The sequence below is a fragment of the Onychostoma macrolepis genome, chromosome 02, assembly GCF_012432095.1.
Source record: "Onychostoma macrolepis isolate SWU-2019 chromosome 02, ASM1243209v1, whole genome shotgun sequence".
NCBI lineage: Eukaryota > Metazoa > Chordata > Actinopteri > Cypriniformes > Cyprinidae > Onychostoma > Onychostoma macrolepis.
The window spans coordinates 24,101,457-24,127,896 of NC_081156.1; the positions used below are offsets into that span (position 1 = coordinate 24,101,457).

The window sequence follows — 26,440 nt, forward strand, 5'->3', positions numbered from 1 at the left end:
GCATGTCTTTGTATGGTTGTTTGTGTGTGTGCATACTGTCAGCTCACCAGCAGTCTGAGCGAGCTGTAAAAACTCCATCCTTCAGTGACTCAGGGGCCATCCATCTCACAGGAAGCAGGCCCTTCCCACCCTTTCTGTAGTAATCGGTCTCATAAATGTCTCTCGTCATGCCAAAATCTGACAGCAGAGAACACAAGACAAAATAACATCATTAGAAAGCTCTTAGAATAAAAGATGACACAATCAAATATACAAGATATATTACAGCACATCTTGTGCTTCAACACTTGTCCCCTCCTTTATCATTATGATCTTGTATTCAGATCTAGATTAAGACTAGTTCCACCCAGACAGAGAATAATTTATCATAAAAGGACATAATTATACATGGTGGTTTTTCATTCACATGAAACCAGAGGATTGAAGCGTCGCCTATGATGAAAATACACATTTTAACAAGGTATTTACACGGGAATCATAATTTTGGGACACAATGAATCAGTTAAGAGTGTCTGCATTTTCTTGATTGTGTTGACTGTTTATTGTTGTCCTCTTTTAAGAGCTGCTTTACAGCAGAATTTAATTTTGTTTGCATCACTGAAACATTATTATCCTGTTTAACACTGTAAAGCTGCTTTGACACAATCTGTATTGTATAAAGTTCTGTATAAACAAAGGTGACTTCACTTGATTTTTGAAAAGAAAATGGTACAAAATATTGGTTATGGTGTGTAATGTTTTTTCTTTTTCGCTAAATAAGCTATAGAAATCAATTTTATTTATTTATATAGCTTATTGATAGCTTTTTAGATTTTCAGTTTTCATTTCAATTTTATTACTTTTATTCGTGCTTTTGTCATTTTATTAGCTTTTTAAAATTTGTATATAGCTTTAATGCATTTTTATTTCAGTTTTAGTAATTTTTGCATTTCAACAAATCTATTTAGTTCAGTTAGTTACCAAGGAAGCATTTCTAATTATCTTGTACTATACCTCCAATTTTTACAGTCAGGTCTTCGGCCACCATGCAGTTCCTGGCAGCAAGGTCTCGGTGCACAAACTTCTTGGCGTTGAGGTAAGCCATGCCATCTGCTATCTCTGCGGCCATCTGAATCATCTCTTTCAGCGTTGGAGGAGGCCGACCTGGATTATTCTGTCAAACAGCAGAGAAAACAACAATCCATTATTTAAACACTGCTTTTATTCATCTAAAAGTCAAACTCCTTATAACAAATCTAAAAGCTGTAGCAGGTCTGATAGTGACTCTTCTGCTATGGTTCGTTACCTCGGATTCAGGTCTGAGAGAACGTAGATAACTCTTTAGATCTCCATGTGTCATGAGCTCCATCACCACCAGAGTTGGCTGGCCTTTAGACACCACTCCCAGCAGCCTCACCTAACCCACAAAATCACATTCGTTACCATCAAAATATGCCAGTCCAACCAGTGTTATTACAGTTAACTACAACTTACTTAGTCTTAAAGACTATCTTCATAATTAAAATAAAGCTGAAAAAGATAAAAACTGAAAATATAAAAATATATAAATAGTATATGAATAGTACCATAATAACACAGTCTAACTACAAAGCATGCAGGACAGCAAGGCTGACATGTAGAGACATGTCTTACCACATGGTGGCAGCTGAATGCCTTCATCACAGAAGCTTCGTTGAGGAACTCAATCCTCTCTCTGAGGCTGGCCGATTCGTTAACCGTCTTCACCGCGACACGGGTCTGCGGCTCACCTTTAACTATGTCCTTTCCGATGCCCTCATACACCATGCCGAAAGATCCCTGGCCTAACTCTCGCAACAGAGCAATCTTTTCACGAGGCACCTCCCACTCGTCTGGCTCATACACTGCACAAACACAACAGATGTGCATGACACACGGTGCCATATTTGAGATGGAGCAGATTTCATAGAGAGGAGAAAGTCATTTTAAATGTGATAATCATCCTAAATCGATAATACTGTTAATGTGATGAACTCTTGGTTCTATTAAAACAAAATTAAATGTGCATCGACCACAGCATTTTCTGTCAGATGTCATTAAGCACACTAAAAAAAGAAAGGAAAGTGGCTCACCCTCATCTGGGCTGAAATACTCTGGATTTGGAGAGGTATAAAGACGCCCAGTCGGACCTTCTGTTTGCCTGGTCAGACAAGCACACCAAATTAAATTCATATACCTCATAAAGTTCAGTTTCCTGCATTAGTTTTAAGGATATTCCCAAGAGAAAACGCTTACTTTTTCTTGAACATGAAAAAGCCCACAACTCCCATCACGAAGAGTAGAACGCCACAGATCACAGGACCAATCGCAATCTTCAGTATGTTAGGGTCCATACCTGTTCACATATACACAATAGAAAAACTATAGAAAAAGTGTGCATATCCAAACCATGTTTGGTACAGGTGCAGGACACAATGGAGCAAATACTAATAAAGAAAAAGTAAATAAAAATAATAAGTATCCATACACTGATTCAATGAACAATTCACTAATGTGTTACAGAAAGCCTTAAAATGCCAAGGAACAGGCCTGGCGCTATGGGGGGCATCGACCCCCCAGAAAAAAATGTATGCCCCCTCAGTTTTCATAATGAACTTTAATTATTTAACCCGTTAATGGATAATAATTGTAGGAGCATGGCTGTACCGTCTGAGCGCATAAAGTTGTGTTCGATTTGCACAGATCGATTAGCGCCTGCACCGCAAGAGCGATTCGCAGCAGATGCTGATTAGGGTCATCACAGTTTCTCCAGCGTGACTGCACAAGCTCTGATGAGGACAGCTAATTCTCAATTAACCAGACTCTCTGTATTTCATGTGGTGCTTTATTAGGTTAGCGTATTGTGTCATGTTTATCAAAATAAAACTGATAAAAAGTGAATTTACACACAAAAGATCATTTTGCCAACATCTCTTTCATTATTCTTAAAGGTAATGTAAACTATGGTGGCCTGGATGAGACTGCCGGCCTGGCTGGAAATTTGTCCCAGACCGGCATTAAATTAATATTTGTGGCCTGAAACAGCTGGAAAATTGAAAGAGTAGTGCAACTCAATGGATTTTTTGCAATTTAGGTAGGGTTATTAAAGTTAACTAAAACTATTAAAAACATTTCTGTTAATTGAAATAAAGCTGAAATAAAATAACAAATATGAACGGAGAAAAACTGAATACAAATCACACATACGAAATAAATAAATAGCCCTATTCACAAAATATATTTGACTTAATTCACATTTAACAAAATGAAAGAAAAACTGCGACAAGTTCTACATGCCGATTTTCTTGTTTTCTTTTTTTTTTTTTTTTTTTAAAGCACAGTGTTTTGTCGTTAGTGTCTATACTAGAGATGTTCCGATACCCTTTTTCCCTTCCCGATAACGATTCCGATACCTAGGCTCAGGGTATCGGCCGATACCGAGTACTGATCCGGTACCCGGGTGTGTATCTAGTTACAGCTGTGTGTACTACTAGCCCTGTATGAATTGATACAATTATTTTAGATAGATAGATAGAGAGATAGAGATATAGATAAATAGTCTGGCAAGTAAACAAAAAAATATTATATATAATGTTTGGAAAATGGCACATCTATTTAAATATCTAAAAGTACACTCTTAACATCAGTCAGTCAAGCATTATAAATATATTATGATAATCAGTATTATTTAATGATATAACTTTAGAAATTAGAATTAAAACTTGGTAACCATGTATGAATACAGTGATTTTAACAGAACTGGTGGTGGTGCTTTTTGGTCATTCAGTGTTTCTGTAAAATATGGAAGCTATCAATAATACTGATAAGATAATAATCATACTATGAGTTCTACTAAGAACAACATAAAATGCACTAAGGATTAACGAGCTGCTGGATTCATGAATATTAATCACGTTCTCTGCATTCGCTTAAACTGATTTGCTGAAATCAAACCAGGGAAGATAATAGGTGAGCGCCAGCCAATGAGATTGTCGTTTGCGCATTAGCTCCGCCTACTACCGGAGAACCCGGCAGTTATTAAAAGCTGAAGAATTCCAAAGGAACTCCGTTATTTTGACAGGAAAATACAACAAAGAATATCGTTTACATACCATGCAGAATTGACGCTACATGTAAGACTCTCTCTCTCTCTCTCTCTGCGTGTGAGGAAAAAGCAAAGCGACGGTAGTCGTGCGCTTCACACTAGAGTTCTGATGCGTCAAATACAGGTGCGCTGCGCATTCATTCAGATGATCTGAAAAATAGATCGCTTGACGGAGAGTGGAACTCTGAAGCGCTTGGTCAGAGTGTTCAGCGAGTGACAATATATCTGTGCTAAACTTATACATAGCCTCCAACTCACACACTGGCGAGTAAAATCTGAGCGTTTATTAGCCAGTGGCTAATATTAGACATCATTTAGTTGCCCAGGGTGAAGATTTAGTCACATATGCAAGTGATTTACTGGCAATGCGCTACCACATTTGTATTTATTCTTCGCAAGAAGAATCGATTTTCGATTTGCAGCGTTAGGCATAACTATAGGTCTTGTTTAAAAATGGTATAGGATCGGTACATGGGTTCAAGTACTCGCCGATACCGATGCCAGAATTTTTTGTGGTATCGGTGGAATTTCCGATACTAGTATCGGAATCGGAACAACCCTAGTCTATACACAAATAAACGTAGACCCTTTATAGTTTCATATTGATGTCTCAATCTTTGTTTCTGCTATCATAAGGAACAAATTCAAGTGATCACACAGGCACCTCACACACGCTCGCACACGCACGCACGCACACACACACACACACACACACACACACACACACAACATTAGTTCTAGCATACTTGACATCGCAGCCTGTTCATTATCAAAATAAAATAAGCCAACCACACATATAAAAAGTTACACTGCTCAATTTAAATAGTCCGAAGTACGCCCATTTAAGTTTCAGCAGCAATGAATTTGTTTTGAGTTGATGTTTGACTACTATCCTATTTTTCTGAATACCGTTAAATTTAAAGGATTTGTTATGGAGTGAGAGGAACTAGAATAGCTTTTAGTTATGTTTATCTGTATTTATAATGTTAGTAAACATTTAGCTTTATTTACCAGCATTTTACATTAGGCTATTCATGAATGTAATAATAAAACACAACTTGGCCTTTACACGGCTTACCTGTGACCTGTTTGTTTGTTTCTTTAGTCTCTCAAAAACAATTTTATAAAAGGTATTTTTAAACCATGCAGCAAACGTTTTAAAATATCTTTAAAAATGAGTCAACTTTTGTATGTGCGCACGCGGGTGTGTCCTTGTCTGTTTCGTCATTAGGCATTATAAGTAGTGGTGCCATTTGATTGAAATCCCCCCCTTTTATGCCATCCTGGCGCCAGGCCTGCCAAGGAATTAAAAATAATCTATAATCAATTAATAATAAGTATTAAAAATGAATAAATAAATTAAAACACAAATGACCAACAAAAAACAATAAAACCAATTTATGGTTTAAAAAAAAATCTTAGGGCTTCCAAATTAAAATGCAACATTTTCTTTTATGTGAACCTTTGCCCCATTATATCAGTGTGTGTGAATATTTACAAGTTTTCCCACATATACACACAAAAACCTTTTCAAAATCCAGTTATGTAATTTAAAAACTGAAAATGAGATTCATAAGCATAATACACAAGCTTTGTGTGTGTATAATAGCGTCTTACGTAGGTCTTCTACATAGAAGTGTGTTGGCTCTGTCCATGATCCATTGCCTGCCAGAGAGGTGGCTCTGAGCCGCACTGTATAATTCCCAGGATGCACCACTCTCAGCTTGCAGCCTCCGTCTGCAATATAATTCTTCCTGGATACGCAATGGTGCAGCTCCTAAGACATAAAGGCACGCAGTTAAGACAACCCACACTGCTGTGCACATCAGACTAAAGACGTCCATTAGCCAGTGGCACAGTCTTGGCTTTTATCATGGTTTTACAGTCCATCTCACACTAATACATCCAAATATTATTCATCAGACTTTAATGAAACTGCCAGAGGTCAGTGTAAACAGTTACAACAGAGTGTTTCAAATCCATCAACAGAAACAGGTGCATGTGCCACTAAGTGCAAAACCATCATGTTTTGCCCTCGCTTACAACAATTATTAGCCTTTATATAATCACTCCTTGTTTATCCAAAGCTTTTCAAAAACAACATTATGAACATTTCCACTTTCTCTGGCTAGATTTCTCCATGGTTACAGAAATACACAGCTGACGCAATGATGCTAAAATAGCTTGTTGATTTGCAGCTAGCACATGTTGATTTCAACAGGATTGATAAAAATCAGATTTAAAGTGCAGCCAGCGTTTATGGGAGCAGAGAGCCTGGAAAGAATACAGACTTCGATCTCATGTAACATCTCACCTCTGTATCTCCCAGTCTCTTATAATGGACTTCATAGAGAATAATCATGCCATTAGGGGCCTTAGGCTCCATCCACCGGATGTGTACGGAGTACTCAGACACCTCGCAGATTATCGGCCCTACAATGTCATCTGCTTTTTCTATAAAAACAGATAAAAAGATAGTTATTAATAATACATTCACTACACTATATGAAATAAAAATGCATCATAATATAACAATCCCATACCTTCAGGCATGGTGCGGGCACTGACGTAGGCCGCCATACTGCAGCGAGAGGGGTCAGTCTCATGGTTGCAGGCATGGATTTCTATCTGGTAGCTGGTGAAATGGCGTAGATTGGAGATGACCGTCGACTCCTTGGTCTGAACAATCAGGGAAATCTTACTGGCTTCTGCTTCCTCTTCTGGGCTACGAGTGGCAGAGCCATTGGGCAGTGAAGACGGGGTAGTGAAAAGACGAGACGAGGTCCTGTTGGCAATGCCCACCAGAGATCGACGCTGTCTTGATGTCCTAGAGACACAGAAACACGCAAAGTAGTACTAGATTTAGATTCAGTCTATACAGGTTGAATTTTACAATGGTTTGTATCTTGAATTAGCACATGTGAATGACTGATCAGATCTTTAGAATGGAAACCAAATGACTATGGATGTAGAAAAAGTGTGCATATGTTGTGATATCAGCTGTAAATTATGCTGCCTTGCCCGAAGATCAAACAATATGATTGACTGCAGCAAAACAAACATTTAAATGGCAGTTCTATACGTTGTAGCACTTATTGAGTCCATTAATCGAATGGTCACCTGCCCTAAACAGATGTTCAAGTAACAAGCTTCAACTCTTCAAAGCAACGTTCAATGTTCTTTCTTTGGCTCTGTGACTAAGCTAGCTTTACTACAGCTCAGAAGGAAAAGGGCTTCCATTATCACTTCATTGTTGGATACAGACCACAAATCACTGTATAATTACATAAAAGGCATGCCAAATTATGGTTTAGGAAATATATGGAGTCTTAAAGTGACTATTCATTCAACACCTCTGAACAAATTCAAACATTAGCAACTTCACTTGAGTGCAGTTTTCCTTCTGTTGACTTTTCCTGTTGAAGCAGGTTGTTTGCGAGAATATTTACACTGTAAAAAGAATCAACTGAACAAAAAGATTTAAATGTTTGGGGTCAGTAAGACTTTTTTAATACTTGAACTTATAAAGGACACAGAAAACTGATCAAAATGACAGCAAAAAAACATTAATAACATTACAAAAGGGTCCATGGTTTCTTGCAAAAATATTAAGGAAAGCATTATAAAAAAAATATAAAGCACATAAAGCACTAAGGACTATTTTCAACAGGGGTCACCAAACTTTATCCTGGAGGGCCGGTGTCCTGCAGAGTTTATCTCTAACTTGCCTCAACACACCTGCCTGGAAGTTTCAAGTATACATGGTAAGACCTTGATTTTCTGGTTCAGGTGTGTTGGATTAGTGTTAGAGCTAAACTCTGCAGGATACCGGCCCTCCAGGACCGAGTCTGGAAACCCCTGATTTTCAACACTGATAATAAGAATGTTTTTGAGCACTAAATCAGTGCAGTAGTAGAACGATTCAGAAGAAAAATTTAATCGGAACTGGAACTCCATTTTCAAAATGGAAAATAGTTATTTTAGATGGTAACACTTTTTCACAGTATTACGGTTTTACTGTAATGTTTTTCACTTTATTATCACATTAATGTAGCCTTGGTAGGCAAAAGATACTCTTTCAAAAACACTACAAAATATTACCGACCCCAGACTACTGAATGTTCATGTATTTGACCCATTATACCAGAAGACAAAATCTAAAGGTGTATATTTGCTAACTGTTATTTTGGTCATCTTTTAAGGAGCACAACACTACCATACATGGATTACAAGCCACAAAATTCCAGTTCATCGAGTTCATTACTCACATCACCACTAGAGGGAGCAGAGGAGCATTTCATGTGGTTGGTTTTAACTATTCCAGTGGTAAACCGCTACCAGAGCACCACAGCCTTCAGTTATTTCCTCGAATGTAAGAGCTCAGGACAGGAGGATTCAGCTCTTTTGGTGTGTTCTAAGAGCCTAAGCATTTCCGAGGATAAAACCATTTTTAAGTAAAACCATATTTTAACATCTAAATAAAATGAACTGAATACTTTTTATAGTCTGTAAAAGTGCTGTGAATAAAACGTGCAGACCAGCTGCAAGACAACCATAATATTTAGAACAATGAAGGGTAGCGAGACAAACCGTCTGGTGAGCATCGTGGTGGTCATCGTCAACATTGTCTATCACTACTACAGACAGCATCTTCCCCCAAAATAAAGATTACACTAAACCAAGGCCTGTAAAAGGCATGAGAGAAAGTCTGTGTGTACGTGGGAGCGTGCATGTGTGTAGGAGTGGAAGGGGATCTTTAAAGCCAGCTGTGAGCTTCTGAAGGCCAAAGATACACAAAGACAGTGAAAAAGCACCTAAGAAAAACACATACTCAAGGTCTTGGTGGAGTCAAAAACAACCCAGCCTGACCACTAAGATGTTCAACCCTGAGCTTAGAACTCTGGAGAAAACAGATGAACACCATGAACCACTAGAGAATCTCCTCCTAGAGGGTCACGTCAGGTGAAGAACCTGACAGCTGCATTTCAAGGGTCTCAGAATGGAAAAATATAATCTGTTTCAAAGGCTTGTTTCATTAGGACTAACTAAGAACTATTTTGATAATTGATCAATCTGTTGATAAATCTTGCACAATGCTCTCCTTGAAACAACGTGAAAACTGTCTATATATGCAAAAAAAAAAAAAAGACCTAATGTATGAAATATATACTGACTATATACGTAAAAAGCCTATATAATTTATGCTATATGTTGCCTAAAAATCCAAAAGTGTATGCAATATATTGTCTACATATGAAAAATGTTTATATAATATATGCAATATACTGTTAATTCATTAGTGCTGTCAAACAATTAATCGCATCCAAAATAAAAGTTCGTTTACATAATATACGTATGAATTGTGTATATTTAATATGTATATATAAAATATACACACATACAGCATACATTTAGAAAATATTTACATGCATTTACATGTTTTTATATTCATATAATTTATATCAGATATAAATTAATGCTGTCAAAGTTAATAACGCGTTAACGCAAATTCATTTTAACGGCACTAATTTTATTAACGCAGCACGCATTTTCTGTTCAAAAAAGCACCTAGCGAAAAATCTTTAGGGTTTGCCCAAACCTTATTTAGTTTCTGAGACTCTAGGTCTTGCTGTCCAGCACGCGTGAACACACCCCTTTCTTTCTCTCGGTGCGTATGTATTGTTCAGCGCGCGGCGGAGAGGAGCAGCGCTTTCATTTAAACACAGATATTATTTTGCTTCTCTAATTTTACATGAAAGTATAGCCGAAATCACAGCACAGCTATTGTCATTATCTTATGTGTATTTGATTTCATCAGATGACGGCTCGATTTCAGGATTTTTGTGCAGATTAACATCTTGGAAAGGAGAGCTGGTTATGTAGCCTTGTCTCAGTGGGTCACGTTTCAGTCACTATTTCATATTCATTCCGTTGTCTGACAACAGAAACAGTAAAATATACCAATGAAAAATTTTAATGAATATTAAAATAAAATGAATTTAGCTACATCAAAATAAATTATGTGGGCACAGAGAGGCAAACAAATCTAATAATAAATAATAAATGTACATTTTGCATTTTCAGAAGTGAGCTGCCCTGTCCTGCAAAAATGTATATAGGTTCGTGTAAGTAAATTGCTCAGTGCAAAGAAAGAGAAGTAATGGGAACCTGGTATTTCTTTTTTCATGCGTCTAATAGACATGAACAAGTTCTTTGAAAAACATCTATGACCTTTGAAACATGTCTACTCTTCATACTCTATGCTGACTATGGTTTCAATAATAATAAACATACATTTGCATAAAGCATCCATATTTGTCCATGCCCATGTTAATTAGAGTTTTAAAAACTTGAAAAGTATTAATTCAAGGTACATTTACAACAAATAAAAATGTGCGATTAAGTTGCAATTAATCAAAAGTTAACTCATGACAATCATGCGATTAAATATTTTAATCGATTGACAGCCCTAATATAAATATATAAACGTAACACATTTTTCTTAAATATATACATGCATGTGTGTGTATTTATATAAACATAATAAATATGCACAGTACACACACATATATTATGTAAACAAAATTTTTATTAATCGTTTGACAGCGCTAAATAAAATGTTTGGGGATTTTTTCCATAGAAAACCATTTTTTACTACTCAGTGGTGTCACTGGTGCAGGTTCTAAATGATAATTTGTAAATCAATTGTTTTCATTATCGATTACACTTTAATTTTTGCAGTTGTAATCTACACTAGTTAAATGAGGAACCAGAAAGTTTACCTGAGCTCAAAGACTTCATTATGGAGGTAGTTCTCGAAGGTTTTGCGGTATTCTGTCTCTTCCGCCTCTTTCTTCAGTTGTTTCTCTGTTTTGGGGCAAGCGCAGCAGCGGCTATCTTGGCCCTGCTCTTCAGTTTGGTTCCACTTCTGTTCCTCTTCACTGTCCACTTGTGTGGGGGCTCTGGTGGGCAGCTTCATACCTGAACAACAGAAACACAAGGCTCAGACTTTGTTCTTATCAACCCTAAACTTTTGAATGGCAGTGTGTATGTTCTACATTATGTTCTTGTATGTTTTCTAACCTTTCTGACAGTAATCAAACTTATAGAGCTCGCTGGCTTCTGGTTGCTGCTGGCAGAAGACCAGGTAGTGTGTGATGTTTCCATTTGGATCGTTAGGGGGCTTCCACTTCAGTATGATCTGAGATGAGGAGTTTGATGAAGATATGGGGTCCAGGGGCACAGAGGGTTCTAAAAAAGAACAAAAAAACAAAACACCTCAAACAAGGGTAAATGGAAAAATTTAATGGAATAATTTTAAATGAGAACAAAGCCAAAAAAGTAGACTAGTAGAACAGCAGACTGAACTCAATTCTGGTTAGACCACATTGTCAGACTGGGTCACCAATAAGACAAGAAGAATAACGACAGCTTCCGTCTAAAAAGGAAGAAGTGGAACAGCACCATCGATGTCATGGCGTGCAAACCCAACAGTTTGCCAAACCAGAAAAAAAAAAAGAAAAAAGAAAAAAAAAGAGAGAAAAACCCCAAAGCACTACTTTCAGCCCTTGCCAACCAGCTACTGAAACAATGTTCTCAGCTTAGTGAATGGTTATGTGGTTTATCAGGAAAGAAAGACAAAACAAGCTCAAAAGGAAGCCAGACAGACACCTGGCAGCACTGAAAGCAAACCACATTGGTTTTTTCTCCTAAATCACGGCCTGTCATGCTGCACACTGCTGAGTGAGCAACCTATTTTACCAGTCTTTGACCTCTTTTATTGCTCTCTCATGCCAAGCCTACACAATAAACACTGCTACTGGAGGCAGAAAACAACTTCCGAAATGATTAAATTCAGTTTAAGCAGGTTTGGTACAGAGATCATGCATACAAATGCTCCAAATTCAAACCTCTAAGAGAGTAGAGGTTGATGAGCAAGGGCTTACAAAAAAAAAAAAAAACTGACCTTCTTAACTTTCTAAATTTGTTTTCTCCACTTTTGGAAAAAGAGTCATATTTTTAAAATTTCATTTTGCACAACAGTGTAAGGAGTTGTAAAAAACTTCATAATCTTCTTATGACACTGCTTCTGAAGCTCTTACTGGTAGCATTGGTGCGGACATAAATGATTTCGCTCTTTGCTCCATGGACTTGGTGTTCATCAGAAGCGGAGAGCTGGGTTTTGACCATGATGGCATACTGCGTCCACGGCTTCAGAGGGAGGATGAGATACCCGGGTTCCTGCTGTTCCTTTCCATCTGTGGCGCGAGGCGGAGGGTCTACATCTGCTATGACCCAGCTGTTAGAGCCACATGCATCCTGACCGTCAAACTCAGTCACGTTCTTATAGGGCCTAGAGAAGCAGAGAGAAATGTCAACAAATCCTTACACTAGGGATGTTCATTTCGGTTATTTTTCCTAACCGACAACCGACGCTCGTTAACCGATTATTAACCGTTAACCGACAAGATTATTTTAAATTAGAACTAAAATTAAATTAGAAAGAATAAGTCTGTGACCATTAAAAATACTAACATTTGTTTTCCGGGGATTAATTTTACATGCGCAAAAAGCAGTAAACAACCCTAACCTTTTACCTTCATGACTAGTTGCTTCCACTGTTAGAAGGAAAAAAAAAAAAAAAAAAATAATCAAGTGATTGCTCCAGCACGCATGCGCGCACACGGTTAAGCATTCTACTTTGACAATACAGCCTGTTCATTATCATTATAAAAAAACAATCAGTCAAACATATGGGAAAAAAAAAAAATGCTCAGTTTAAATATGTAGTAAAATCTGTGCCGTTAAATTATCACCGTACCGCCGTGAAGTTATGCAAAACATTTTGTTTTACGTGGATATTGGAACGCGAGTGAAGTAGGCCTGTACATAAAAGGTAAATAATATTTTGGCATTCAAATACATCGCGAATACAGAAACATTTGATTTTGTGTCGAACGAGAGACCCAACATTGGTTTCCGTTTCGTTTTAGCCTTAATTCGTTTTGGTTTGTCGCTATAGCTTCTTACATTTAATTCTTGTTCTTTTCTGAATAGCCTACTGTTAATTGAAAGGATTTGCTGTGGAGTGAGGGGAACTAAAATAGCATAACTATGTTTACAGCGTTTATTATAATATTTGTAATTCGGTCAAAATTCTTATCGGTCGGTTAACGGTAAAACGGTTAAAATGAACATCCCTACCTTACACATAAATCATCACTTCATTGCAATGAACTCAATCTACAAACTTAAAAAAAACTATAAAATGAACCTTAGAGTCAGGGTAGATGACGTTTTGAATACGGTGAAAGTGAAAATGAGGCAGAAGTACAGGAAGTAGGGTCTGTTTAACTTGGTATGGACCATTAAGTTGACAAAACACAAAATACAGACTTCACTTAAAAGTTTCCAGTGGGCAAAATGCTCTGGATTTTGGACAGTACTTATATTCCTCAAAGCCTTGTTCAAAACACACTGTCTACATTAATTAAGCTCCATTTAAAAAGTCGAGTCACTTACGCCTCTTTGTATAAAACCATGAATCCCAGGAGGTCTCGAAAATCTGGTGGCCAGAAAGGCTCCCATTTAATTATGATCTTGTCAGAAAGTGTGCGGATCTGTGTGAACTTCAAAACCTGGCTCTCACCTAGTGAAACAGAAACAAAAATGCATTCAGATTTATTCAGAAAGAGCATATGAGCATAAATGAGAAGCAAGGCTATGTCTTCCTCACATGAAGCCTGATCTCCATTGGTCTTTGAGACAATGTCATTCTTTGTTTGCCGGTTCTTAGTGCCCGTCACCTCCTCCATCTTCCGGATCTCTGACATGCAGAGTTTAGAATTATGATGGAAAAACATGCGACCCTGCTTGATGGTCAGGTTGTGTTTGGACCAGTCCCACAGCTGACGCAGGTTCTGGTTATCGAGGGCATAGAAGGAATAATTCCTGATGGGAAAGAACACAGCACACGTGTGAGGACGAGGGAAGAGGAGGGAATATATAGATGACATGGGATTGTTAGGTTTGACAGATCCATTGACAAGACTCATACCCGACTTCCTGTGTCTCTCCATGGATGATTTGGAGCTTGCGAAGGAATGATAGAGAGACTAAGGCGTATGAGTGTCGTACAGTCAGGTAACCGGTGATCTCCTCCAGCTGCCCCAAGTTAGCTTCCAGCTCTGCGGCTATGTTATCTAACAGGAAGAAACGGAAAGAAGAGCAAGTTTAGAATTGAAATTTTTGAAAAGCCGAGACTGATGTGCAAATGTGTTTTTGTAATTGATTACATAAGTATAATTAATGACAAACCATTAAATTATTGGAAGTAAATGCACACCCAAGGTGGCAATGCAGTCACAGTGCAAAATAGAGAAATGTATGATATTATTAATTATTATAGTAGTTATTTATTAAGATTATTAAACCCCTGAATGACAGACAAATGAACAATTATAAGTTTTGTAATAATTATAATAATTATTGTGTATATTTATATGATTATTTAAATTATATATATTTATACTCTAGAATAATTGACAGATTAATAATTAATTAAAACAGAAACGGTGTGTGTGTGTATATAAACAAACAAACAAACAAATTATTATTAACATCTCATTGGTGTTTAATTACTAATCTGTAAAGGAGAATGGTTGCCACAGACATTATCCAATTATATAGTTTAGTCATGCAATAACATTTGCAGAACGCTGATTAACCAATCAGAACCATGAATTCCAGAGAGCTGTGTAATAAAGACGTCCTTCTACACTTGCACAAAGAGGAGAAATTGTATTAAAGAGATTGTTTGTTCTTACTCCCTCCGCGGATGTTGATGACCAAACTGCCATTGATGACAGTGCATCCTCTGAGAGCCTGCGCCGCAGTGACTGAGTCCACTGTCTTCAGCCCCATGCACACTTTCGGACAGAGGCCAGCGCAAGGGGTGCAGTTCAACCTGCGGCACAAAACACAAGAGTCACATGTACATAAAGCCGCACGACAAACAAAAGTCATTCATCCAAACGTGCTGTGAACAGAACACGGAAACAAAGAAACGCAGATATGATGGAGTGTTTCTATTCTCGTAGACATCGAAGCAAATTTGCTGTATTAGGACAATAACGGATTGTTTGTGAAAAGGACGTGGATCCTGTTGCGCAAAGTGTCAGCGCTGGGAGAAGGGGCGCGGGTGACCTTGCAGGGCAGGCCGAGGGTGCAATCAAGGATGAATGAGACGCCCTTTCAGACGTGCCAGAGACACAGCTTAATCACTGATTGTTTTTGTAGATACGTCGGGCCTGACTGAGGAACTGTTTGTCTTCTGTGCAGGATGCTATCTGCGCCACTGTTTCCTGTGAAACAACACTACGCATATTTGTACAACAACTGTAATAAAGTGTGAATCCACAGGCAAAAAAAAAAGGATATGGAGGCGTGGTCTACATGCCAAAAGTCTTAATTATAATAGCGTCACAACATGAGACCAGATGTGAAGCTGTGCCAAGAATGTGCACAAACCACTGGGTAAAGCGCAAGTAATGGGTCATCGCTGTGTTTTGCGCCTTGCTACTCTTTTGTGGTACCTGCCAAAAAGGACGGAATGTGCTGCGGTTTTATCCAGCTAATCTGAAGCGAAGCTGGTGCGTGGGTGAAAGCCGTATTGCAGACATATCAGAGAGTCCAGTATGCCGTGTCTCCCTGCGGCAGGGATGCAACTCAAGAGTCGTTTATCTGTCAGTGGCCAGACGGCGCTCCCTGTCTATGCAGCTGACAGACAGGGGGAGACAAGCTGATCAGACAAGGGTGTCGAAACTCCTGATATCTCAATGGAGGCCGGATAGCGTGCTGAGACTGTAACCGAGGGCGAGAGGCCTGACCACTGCGCTGTGTCTGTCCAGCCTCTTTGATTTGTGTGTCTGCTGTCTGAATTCCCACAGTGCACCCACACTGCCCAGCCTAGGGGTCATACTGGCACAGGGGAAGCAAGAGTATCATGAGAAAGAGGGAAGGAAAAAGAGTAAGAGAAAAGAGGAGTGCCCTAATCTGGCAGAACATGCATTTCAGTTCTCTCATTATTTACTCACCTTAATTTTTCTTCAACCACATTTTTGCTTTTATTCTAATGAACACAAAAGTAAATTTTAGGTCTGCTTTTTAGATACAACAAAACAGGATGGTAATTCAGACTGTCAAGCTTCAAAAATGATAAAAAGTGCCATAAAATTGGTTCATACAACATTTGAAGCCATGTAGTAGCTGCGTCTGAGAAACTCATTACACACAAAATATAGTCTGTTACTCAAACAAAGCTATAGAGTGGCTTCAGTACACTGGGAATATAGTGAAAGAGTCATAAGGGGTAATTTCCTGAAAGACTGCTTATGCTTATGGTGCTTATGCTTTCTGCAGATTGACAGTATGACTCACCATTTTGTGTTGTTGCAGTATGAATAAAAACAGCTTGGACATTACACATTTTCATGAGCAGAATAAACTGAATGTCTGAACAGAACTTTTACCCATTTAAACAAGGGTACTATTTTTCTATATTAAATTTTTTTAATCTTGCATCTAAGTATCTCATCTTGATTGTATGCTCTGCTGTTTTCATTTAGGGCTTTTGCTGGTGTCTGACTACAGCTGGACCAAAGAGCTTCTGAAAATCAGAGATTTCAGAATGTCAAAAACCATTTATATGAACAATCGCCCATCCTTACGCATACAGAAACGCATGTGTGTGTAGAAATAGCGTGAGAGGTAATAAAGCTATGAGACATTGGCTATCCTGCATTTCCACCACAAACAAACAAACAAACAAACAATACATTCTGTGTAAACCTATGTAAAAGCTCTGTAAAACAGAGTGTAAGGATGAAAGAACCTCAGATAATTTGATCTGAGAAACAGACAATACAAACATGCACGGGCATCTTCGAGACACCCCACAGAGTGGAGGTGCAGGAAACTTCCTTCCCTTCTGTCCACTTGTTTCTTCTTAAACCCCTTCACCCATCCTTCCTTCTACTCAGTCTGCGCAAAATGGTCAATAGTAGATTGTAATGTTCTACATTAATGCAAGTGATATTCAGTCATGTTTGGTATCATTTGAATTGTCTCAGGGCGACTGGTACAATGGTCTCATTCTTATAAGTAGTAAACTAAAAGGTAATACAGATCCTAAGAGTTTAGAGATATTTTGCACACTGTAGAGGGCAGGTAAGTTCCCATGCAAATTACCTTCTATCCCAAAAGGTGATAACTCTACTTGATCAATGCAAATTCCAATTGTTAATTCCTATCTCCATCTCGGGGGTCGTTGGTCTTGGTCTGAAGTACTTAAGGAAATGTTGCAAAAGGATCGGGGCCTTCTGTAGCTGGAATGAGCCCATAGGATGAAGTGTGTTCGCACTAGGGCTGCACGATTATGACAAAAATCATAATTGTCGATTATTAAACTGACGAAATTTCAAATTACAGTAACATGTTACAGTACTATTTATATTATCAGGGCTCCAGACTAACATTCGAGAGCAATGGCACCAGCACCTGATTCGGTAGCACTGAACATGTAAGAATAATATTACAAGTTTTGTCTCTTAGAAATGCACATTAGAACAGGAACTTGAGCTCAGAGTAGCTTGAGTTGGGATGCAGATGTACATTTAACAGTACCATTGTGAAAACTGTAACAGCCTCATCTTTTATACATAACCAAAAGTACAGCACCTCATTACCATGGTAAAAAAGTAGCCTAACTATATGGTTTCTATGGGGTTTGCATTGAAAAACAGTAGCCTAAAGACATTCAGTGAATTACAAATCCACATCAACTGATAAAATAATTAACAAAATAATGTAATTATATTCCATTACTAGTATATAATAATAATTATAATAATACTCAATATGAATATCCTACTTTTCTGCCACCGTACCACTGTTACATTTAGTGTTACTACAGTAAAACTATGGTAACTGTGGGTGATTTGTGGATTGAAACGTCTTCTAACTGGATCGTTGTTGCACTGTTTCTGCTGCTTTCTGCATCAGTGTTGATGAGAATAAAAGCTCTGATTTATTTGGCTTTAAACTAACTTTTCTTTTGAGGCGAGTGGACAAAAGGTCCATGTGGTACGCATTTCAAATGAGTACCTCTATTTTGTTCCGCTTTGAGTCTTAACTAAGTTGTTACATAGGTGACTGTAGGGGGCTAAACAGAACCACTATTTAAAAATGACAAACATAAAGCGGTCTATTAAATAGTCATAACCTCCGACTAATGATCAGACTGGAGGGTTTGTGACCGTGGGGTACATGTACATCGGCCGGCGTGTTACACCCTGAGCGACATAGATTCATAATGAACGAGTAATAAAAGTAAAGAGTTAACTAGAATAATCAAACGTCAGAAGAATAATAATTAGGAACAGACAACCAATTTGTATTTCAACCTAAATTCGAGGTCATAATAAAATGGAGTCAGATTAGAATTGAACATAAATTTAATAACTTTGCATGCTGAGAAGACTGAACACGCAGGAAACCTTCATACACCATTGGATACCTTCTTTGGGCCAAGTGTGTGGACCTTACAAGAGGTTAGTGGCCTGTTGTAGTCGTCCTATTCTTGCTCAGACCTTCTTTAAATGGGCACAAACAGCACTGCCAAGCCTCACGCCAAGTCATCGCTGCTTTAAAACTCACACTCTTCCTCTCATTAACATACAACGTTCCTTTTCTGACACACTCTGTCACTCGCTCTGTCCCAAATGATCCTTTGTGCACTCAGACAGTCGATTGAGGTCAGTACAGCCCTGATCACTCTAAGCCATCTTTGCAGTTTAGTCCTTTTCTTCACTTCTTGTTCCTCTTCCTTGAATGAGACAAACAGGAAGGATGCATGAAATCCCTGCTGAAAAAATTACTTAAACCGGCCTAAGCTGTTTTGCTGGTCTTAGCAGGTCTCTCAGCCTGGTCAGACTTGTCTAGCATAATGGATTTAGGGGGATTTTGAACATTTTTCAGACTGGTACACCAGCTAGACCAGTTTAAACCAGCTATACCACCAACCCAGTTTTTTTCAGCAGCAATGCCAGTTCATTTAACCAACACTGAGTCCTTGGTGCTGTTTGAGCATATGAAAAACATTAAAATCATGTTTCTCATGTAAATAAGAGGAAAAGTCAAGCAGCAAGTCTATCTATTCCATTTTCAAGTCTCAAGTCTGAAGGAGGCATAAAGTGGTCCAGTGACCCAGACACCTCCCTCTTAACAGGTCACACTTCATACACAAAAGATTTGGCTTTTATGGGTCCTGACGCACACATGTAGTGTGTGAAGTACCCTTTAAAACACTTGGGGACATGTGCGCTAGTATTTGTGCACGTTCATTGAGTGGAGAGCATACAAGTAGCGGGTTACTTACGTAGTGGAGTTCACAGTGGTGTACCCAGAAGGGCACTCTGGGATGCAGGCGCCGTTGTGGATGACGTATTCATGGCAGTCACCTTTGCCCGGCTTGCACTTGTTGTGGAGCTCCTGGCAAAAGCTGAAGCTGACGCAGCGCCAGCCCTTAAAGGTGTAGAAACCAGGTGGGCACTTGTCAACACAGATGTTATTGTGCATGTAGTTGCGGCAGGCCACGCATTTGCTCGAAGAGTTGGGCTCCAAGCAGCCACCCAGACACTGGTCGTGGCAGCACCGGTTGTCTTTAGTGCAGGCGCGGTGCTTGCATGAGGATGGGCACACTGTGGAGAGACAGAGAGAGGGAGGATATATTCAAAAAAAATTAATTTTAGGGAAAGAATAGATGCTTCTCATTCACAGTGACATATTCATATAGTGGGGAGCTCTGGCCTAGTGCGAAAAAACCAGGCTACCACACTTGACCATTCATTTCCATAGGGAAAAATTTATATAATTAAATATAAAACAAGTGCAAAATATGTACGAAAAAACAATGAAATAACTACACATTTTATTCTCATGGCAAATCAATAAAATATGCTAAAGTAAGACTGCTGTAATTTAAATCTGACTGGAAATATAGATTATTATCAGCAATATTAATAATACTAAATTATGTTGATAAAATAACACCAGACCACAACACACAATGATCAGGTATTTTATTTAATTTCACTTCCTTTTTTCAGAAATGTACTCATTAATTTAAAACATGCAAAGAGAAAATTGCAAGCATACACCTATTTAAGTGTGTACTTCAAAAGGCTCAAGCAATATTCCTATTTTCCAACTTAATATTGGACAGCATCTGTGGTCTGTTGTTGATTACCACAGAAAATAATGTTGACGTCAGTTTATAAAAAGAACAGAAAACACATTTACATGGAACCCTTGCAGGCAAAGTACACAGATTCTTCAAAAGCCAAAACTTCAAACTGTGTCAAAGACTTTAAAAAAATAAATAAAAATAAGCACATTAATTATTCAGCGCAATGTTTTTGTTTTTTCTGTAAAGCTGACTAAATTGTTCCTTATGAGGAAAGACTCCTTTTCTAAGGTGGGCCTACATGATCATATCTTTTCCATGTCTTTTCATGCTAACGTGTAAATGTGTAAAGCCAAAGTGTTATTATTTTTTTTTTTTACTTTCATTTCAGCTTGTTTTGCAGAATGAAGAAGATTGTTCCAAAAAGTGTAAAATACTTTGGCATTATCAACACATAATTCTGGTTTTTTAAACCCTGATTGGCTTGACACAAAAACACTGGCTTAACTTATGCCGCAAGTTTGAAGCAGGACTATCAGTTTGTCAAACCAATGGAAGACAAGGAAGTATTTTAATGCTGAATGTATGACAAAGTGTTGCTGAAACTTGTTAGACTTCCAATGCAAATGCAAAACAGTAAAAGCATTTAATTTGTTCCTTCCGTTTAATTCAGTATTTTCTGTGGAAATTCACAGATGCTGTTAATACCTCACTTGTAATATACGTTTAAATGTTTTCTCAATAAATCTACAGTCACGCCCTATCTTGCTGTAACACCACATTACAATTGTCAATATTAAAACAATGACAAAATGGCCTACTCTGATAAGCAGCTCCTAAAATGGTGTAACCGCATTCCTCTGCCTTTTATGTGCTCTTTCTTTCCGTCATACACACGCACACAAAACCCCATAAACACACACTACACACACATTGCTGCCAGTTGCTTGACAAGAGTCTTGTTGTAAGTCCTTCTCTCCCACAGAAGTCCGTGTTTACATATTTCTCCACCCCCCACCAAAACGACAGAGGTAAAAGAGGCCACATGTGGCATAGGAGAAGGAAAGAAAGATAGGAAAAACCCAAAAGATAAATTCTTGAGGGTCATAGAGGTCCTTATATAATGGATATAAGAGAATCTACAGTGATCTAGGCTATGGATTCCTCTGGAATTACTATGTGACTTTACTGGCCTCTTCCTAACAACATGACCCACAAGCTTGTCTCTGAGACAGCCTGTTAAAAATAAACCACACATGGCTAGCTGGAGCATGCGCTGCTGCCCTCATACATATGAACGCGCTTGCGCGTGTGTTTGAACACGCACACACAACCTCCCTCTCACAAACACACACAAGTGAACAGAGTTTCGTGGCTGGCTGTGGGATTCTTATATAAGAGTTACTAGAAATGAGTTCCTAGAAATGTACTCTTTGTGGTTTTAAACAGTTTTAAGTAGTAGAAGTTATTTATTTCTATTGCCATGTCAGCATCCAAGGCCATCCTCATTGCAAGAACCAAACTGGAACAACACAAGAGTTACAAACAAAACAAACCCCAAACACACACAAATACAGTAAATAAAATTATACAAGACTTTTTAAATTAACATATGATAAAAAAAATCTAAAATCTTTTCAGGGAAAAACTTACTAAACACGTCTTTCATAAAGTAGTGACTTTTAATGAAAAATGAAAATTTAATGACTAACAAAAATAATGTGGTGCAATTAACAAATAAAAGTACACTTTCATTATTTGAAAGTTTTTAACATTTCTTGATTTTTTTTTCTTCACATTTTTAACTATGTTAAAATAGAAAACAGTTCACATAATACTGTATTTCTGATCAAATAAATGCAGGTATAAGAGCTTTCGTTATTGTATGAGTATAAGAGCTTTCATTAAAAGACAAAATAAATAAAACAAAAAAAACTCACTAATCCCAAACTTTTGTATAGTAGTGAATGAATTACAAATTGAATAAATTAATAGATAGAACAAATTAATTGGCATTATGTCACTGATCTCGATGCGTGACTGTATCAGCACAACCCTAATGTACACAGAAACACACACCATTAGAGCTGTGCACAAGGAAAAGACATGATAATGAATCGCATTAAGACACCAAGAGGACAAAGAACAAGCCACAGAAGAAATGTGTGTGTGTGTCTCCTAATGGAATATTGGCTCTCGCCGGTGCGGTTAACACCACAACTCAGTCAAACACGATCCTGGAGTTGGTTTAGTTCATAAAGAAAGGCCAGCAAACACCTCTGCTTCCATGACAACAACAAGACAAAATGAGGGATCAGAAATGTCCAGTCCTGCCTTGTGTATAATAATTAAACATTCAACTGACTTTTAACACCATGTTAAAACCTTCGAAAAGTGTTCGGTGATTCAAGCAAACAAAACTAAGCTTTCAGAAATGCTTGGAGGCTTCTCTGAAATTTCCAAATGCTCTTGACAAGCTCTGACAAACCCAGGAATCATGAAATGCCTGGTAAAAAAAAAAAAAAGTGAATTTATGTAGTGCTTTGGGGAAATAGAGCGTGCTGAAAATACAAGAAAAAAAGAAAAGAAAAAGAATGAAAACAGAGGAAAAGTTGTCATGAAAAGTGAGAATGCTGGCGGTAATCCAAGCAGCTAAAATGGATTCATATGCAAGTTCAAAACAATTCTCAGTTTTTCCACTGAGCTCCTCAATACATATTTCGAAATACTGAAAAGGTATAAAATGGAGCTGCCTTTCACACATATGTTTTTATAACACGTTAAGGTATAAAACAAGTCTGGTGAGTGTATAGATGTTGTTCACTTCAATGTCAGGTGACACCAGGTCAGCCAACTCAAGAGCAAAACAACATTACCCTCTGCCCCTTATACACAACAATCCAGGGAGGGCCACCTCACCGCCTGCCGCGAAAAGAAGGGGAAGCGCGTGTGTGTGTGTGTGCGCGTGCGTGCACATGTGACAACAATGGAGGTGCTAAGTTGGAAAAAAACAAGCAAACCACAAAGATTGTGTCAATTGAAAGCACATTAAATTAAGAAGAATTCTGTACAAAAAACAACCTTGTTGACTCGAATGGCTTTCCGTGAAAATTCATTATCATCTATTCTTCGAAAAACCCTACTGCCTCTGCCCCTATTTTCTCTCCCTCCCTCCCTCCTTCTCCTCGCTCTCCCGGTTATAAGCAAACAGACACATGGCGTGCATGGTGACTCCTGATCCAGAGAGTCCAGTCCATTTAACAGCCCCAGCCGCAGACCCACCCTCAACCTTAACCAATGTGTTTGCTGGCTGTAGAAGGGAGCCATTCAATGGCCTGTACAGTCTGTGAGGCAGAGCCACCGTGTATTAACCCTTTATTGCCCATGTGTCCGCAACCTTGGGCAGAAAGACAAGGGGAGGGGATAACACTGCTACAAGAGTTAGAAAAACTTGTTCCTCTGCTCTGGAAAGATGTCTGCTCCTCTCTGCATTCCACCTACAGAGCCGCTGGGAAGTCCTGCAGTCCAGAGAGTTGTTGTTGATAAGTTGTGCTTGTTAAGTGGTGCATGTTTGATACCTTAAATAGTGCGGCTTATTGAGGAGAAGTGTGCCGTTACTTCACAGAGTCATCTTACTTACAATACAACCAGAACAGCCTAGCATTGTGGCAGAGTATGTCTAGGTAATATGTCAAAAATTCACTATACATTATATACTAACTTTTTTTTAATAATACTTTTATTCAGCAAGGATGCATTAAATTGATCAAAAGTGACAGCAAAGACATTGATAAGGTTACAAAAGATTGAGAGAGAGCAAGTGGGATTATGGCGTCTACAGATCGATAGTCAGGCAAAGACAGTAATACTAAAGAAAAACTTATGACATTACTTTGGCTTCGAAATGACAGACATCGAACAAAACAGGTAATTTGCAAGAGCTGTGCCACAACGCATAAGAACTCCCTGATCGGTTCTGCTTTTAGTACTGGAGGATAAAAGATACATTCTTAGATGTTTTTATTAGTACATGAATGTTATCTTACACATTTTATCTCCCCAACAGATTCTAATTTGAAATAGGTTTATAATACATGTTTGCTATTCTCAATTTGGAAGACTGCACACACAGCCTGTGTCTCTGAATGCTTCTCATACTCGCTCCTCTCTGCCCCACGCGGCACGAATACCGGACGAGCCATTCACACTTGCCGCACACATGCAGCCTGTTTCGTAATGCTCGTTTATACTCGCGCCCGGCTCCGCACCGCAAGTCTCCGTGAGCGCATAGTGTATCATCTCGCACCTGGCTCCGCGTTTAAAACAAATGTAAATTTGGTAACCTATGTAACACTTTAATAATTGACTAAAGTAATACAGTTCTTTAAAAAATAAAGTTCACAAAATAAACAAATCTTTCTTGTGAAATTCAGTAATTAGGTCAATTCTGTAAAAGCAGCAATACCATTATAATCTTCCCTACTGAAAAAAACAATAGAACTCCTCTCAAAACACAATAGAAAATTTTATGAATTTAAAGGGGTCATCGGATGGCCATTTTCCACAAGTTGATATGATTCTTTAGGGTCTATAAAATACTTAAATTTCTCAATGGTAGTGTAAAAAACACCTTTTTTACCCTGTCAAAATCAGCTCTGTTTTCAGTGAGCCATTCTAGTCCATGTTGCTTTAAATGCTAATGAGCTCTGCTGACCCCGCCCCTCTCTTCCGTGGGGTGACGAGCAGACTTTAAACTTCAGCCGCGAAACTGGCTAACTAGCACATTATTAGGAAAGGTGATTTCATAAAAAAACCCTTATACTCACTTATTCTGAAGATGAAGCTGGATCATGAATGATTTGCGCGAATACACGCGCATTTAGGCAGATCGGCGCATTCCCTTCAAAACGAAAGTAACGTTAATCCACTGCGTCTTCGAGTAAATGATGACTGCTATATTCATTATTACATCCAACAACAAAATGCCTCAATCTCTTAATCGGAGACATCTTGTCTTCCCCTGCACCGGAGTCAACACAATGGCGGATAGATGACAGCTCACTCAGGGCGGGTCTAAGGTAAGACGACCTCGTCAATCAACTATCGTGGGAGCAGTCTGTGCAGAACTACGTCATTCTGACAGGAATCTCAGAACAGCCTGTTTTGAGAAAGGGGATTTAAAAAAAAAAAAACACTGGGTGGATTTTTATCATTATAGGATGGACACACTTCCAACACACATTTATGTTCAAACAACTTGTAAAGAGAATTTTGCATCCGATGACCCCTTTAAGGGTTATAATGGGAATTGTATTGGTTTTAATGTAAACTATAAAGCTGTCTATTGGTATTTGATGGATTCTATTGGTGGGATGTAATCTGGTAGATGGGAACCAATAGAACAATAGTAATACCTATTGGAATAATGCCCAAAACACACTATGTAAAGGAATTTTGTAATGGTTTTAATGGAAACCACACGAATTTCTGCCTTTTATTTTTCCTTTTGTTCAATTAGTGAAAAACAGTTTGGAAAACATTACCTTTATTAGACTACTAATTGTCTGTTTTGGTCTAAATGATGGTTCTGCTGACACCCTTTTAAACCATTTGAGAAGAAATATAAAAATAGTGAATTATATAATATTGAATATTTTTAAAAGTCTAAAAAAAAAAAAAAATAAATAAAAAAAAAAAAAAAAAAAAGGGAAAATAAATAAAGCCATGTCAAGCAATATAAAATGTGATTTCTTCAATGTTCCTTCTCTCCATGTGCAGATCTAATTGAGTACAGAGGGAGTCATTCATTGCTCATTAGCTTTCATTCATTCATGTTCTGGGCGTCTATCTGCTGGATCTGGGTCACATTTCAACATCAGGGTGGGTGTTGTGTGACTCATTTATCAGAAACAGCCAGCTGTGCTCGTAGGCTTAGCAGCAGTGAAATTCAGTTCAGCACGAGCAGAAACGCCATCTACACCTGTGTGCAAACATCTGAGATGGGAAGATCAACTTCCATTAAGGATATGCAGTGCATAAATGTGTGAGAAAGAGAAGAGCGTTAAAGAGATGAGAGGTGTGTGAAAGGAAGAGAG

The 26,440-nt window shown here is 38.2% G+C and overlaps 1 protein-coding gene across 2 annotated transcripts in view; it reads right to left on the reverse strand.

Moving 5' to 3' along the window:
* insra (insulin receptor a) overlaps window positions 1-26,440 on the reverse strand; it is a 68,399-nt gene that overhangs the window by 3,136 nt on the left and 38,823 nt on the right. For both annotated transcript variants that reach the window (XM_058798753.1, XM_058798745.1), the window contains exons 3-19: window positions 19,539-19,860; window positions 14,929-15,068; window positions 14,160-14,304; window positions 13,839-14,053; window positions 13,625-13,751; window positions 12,205-12,455; window positions 11,186-11,353; window positions 10,885-11,083; window positions 6,646-6,929; window positions 6,417-6,556; window positions 5,720-5,879; window positions 2,254-2,353; window positions 2,091-2,158; window positions 1,633-1,862; window positions 1,286-1,396; window positions 994-1,153; window positions 48-177 (exon numbers count right to left, since the gene is read on the reverse strand). In XM_058798753.1, coding sequence (XP_058654736.1) covers window positions 48-177; window positions 994-1,153; window positions 1,286-1,396; window positions 1,633-1,862; window positions 2,091-2,158; window positions 2,254-2,353; window positions 5,720-5,879; window positions 6,417-6,556; window positions 6,646-6,929; window positions 10,885-11,083; window positions 11,186-11,353; window positions 12,205-12,455; window positions 13,625-13,751; window positions 13,839-14,053; window positions 14,160-14,304; window positions 14,929-15,068; window positions 19,539-19,860 — 2,950 coding nt within the window. The remainder of the gene's footprint in view (window positions 1-47; window positions 178-993; window positions 1,154-1,285; window positions 1,397-1,632; window positions 1,863-2,090; window positions 2,159-2,253; window positions 2,354-5,719; window positions 5,880-6,416; window positions 6,557-6,645; window positions 6,930-10,884; window positions 11,084-11,185; window positions 11,354-12,204; window positions 12,456-13,624; window positions 13,752-13,838; window positions 14,054-14,159; window positions 14,305-14,928; window positions 15,069-19,538; window positions 19,861-26,440) is intronic.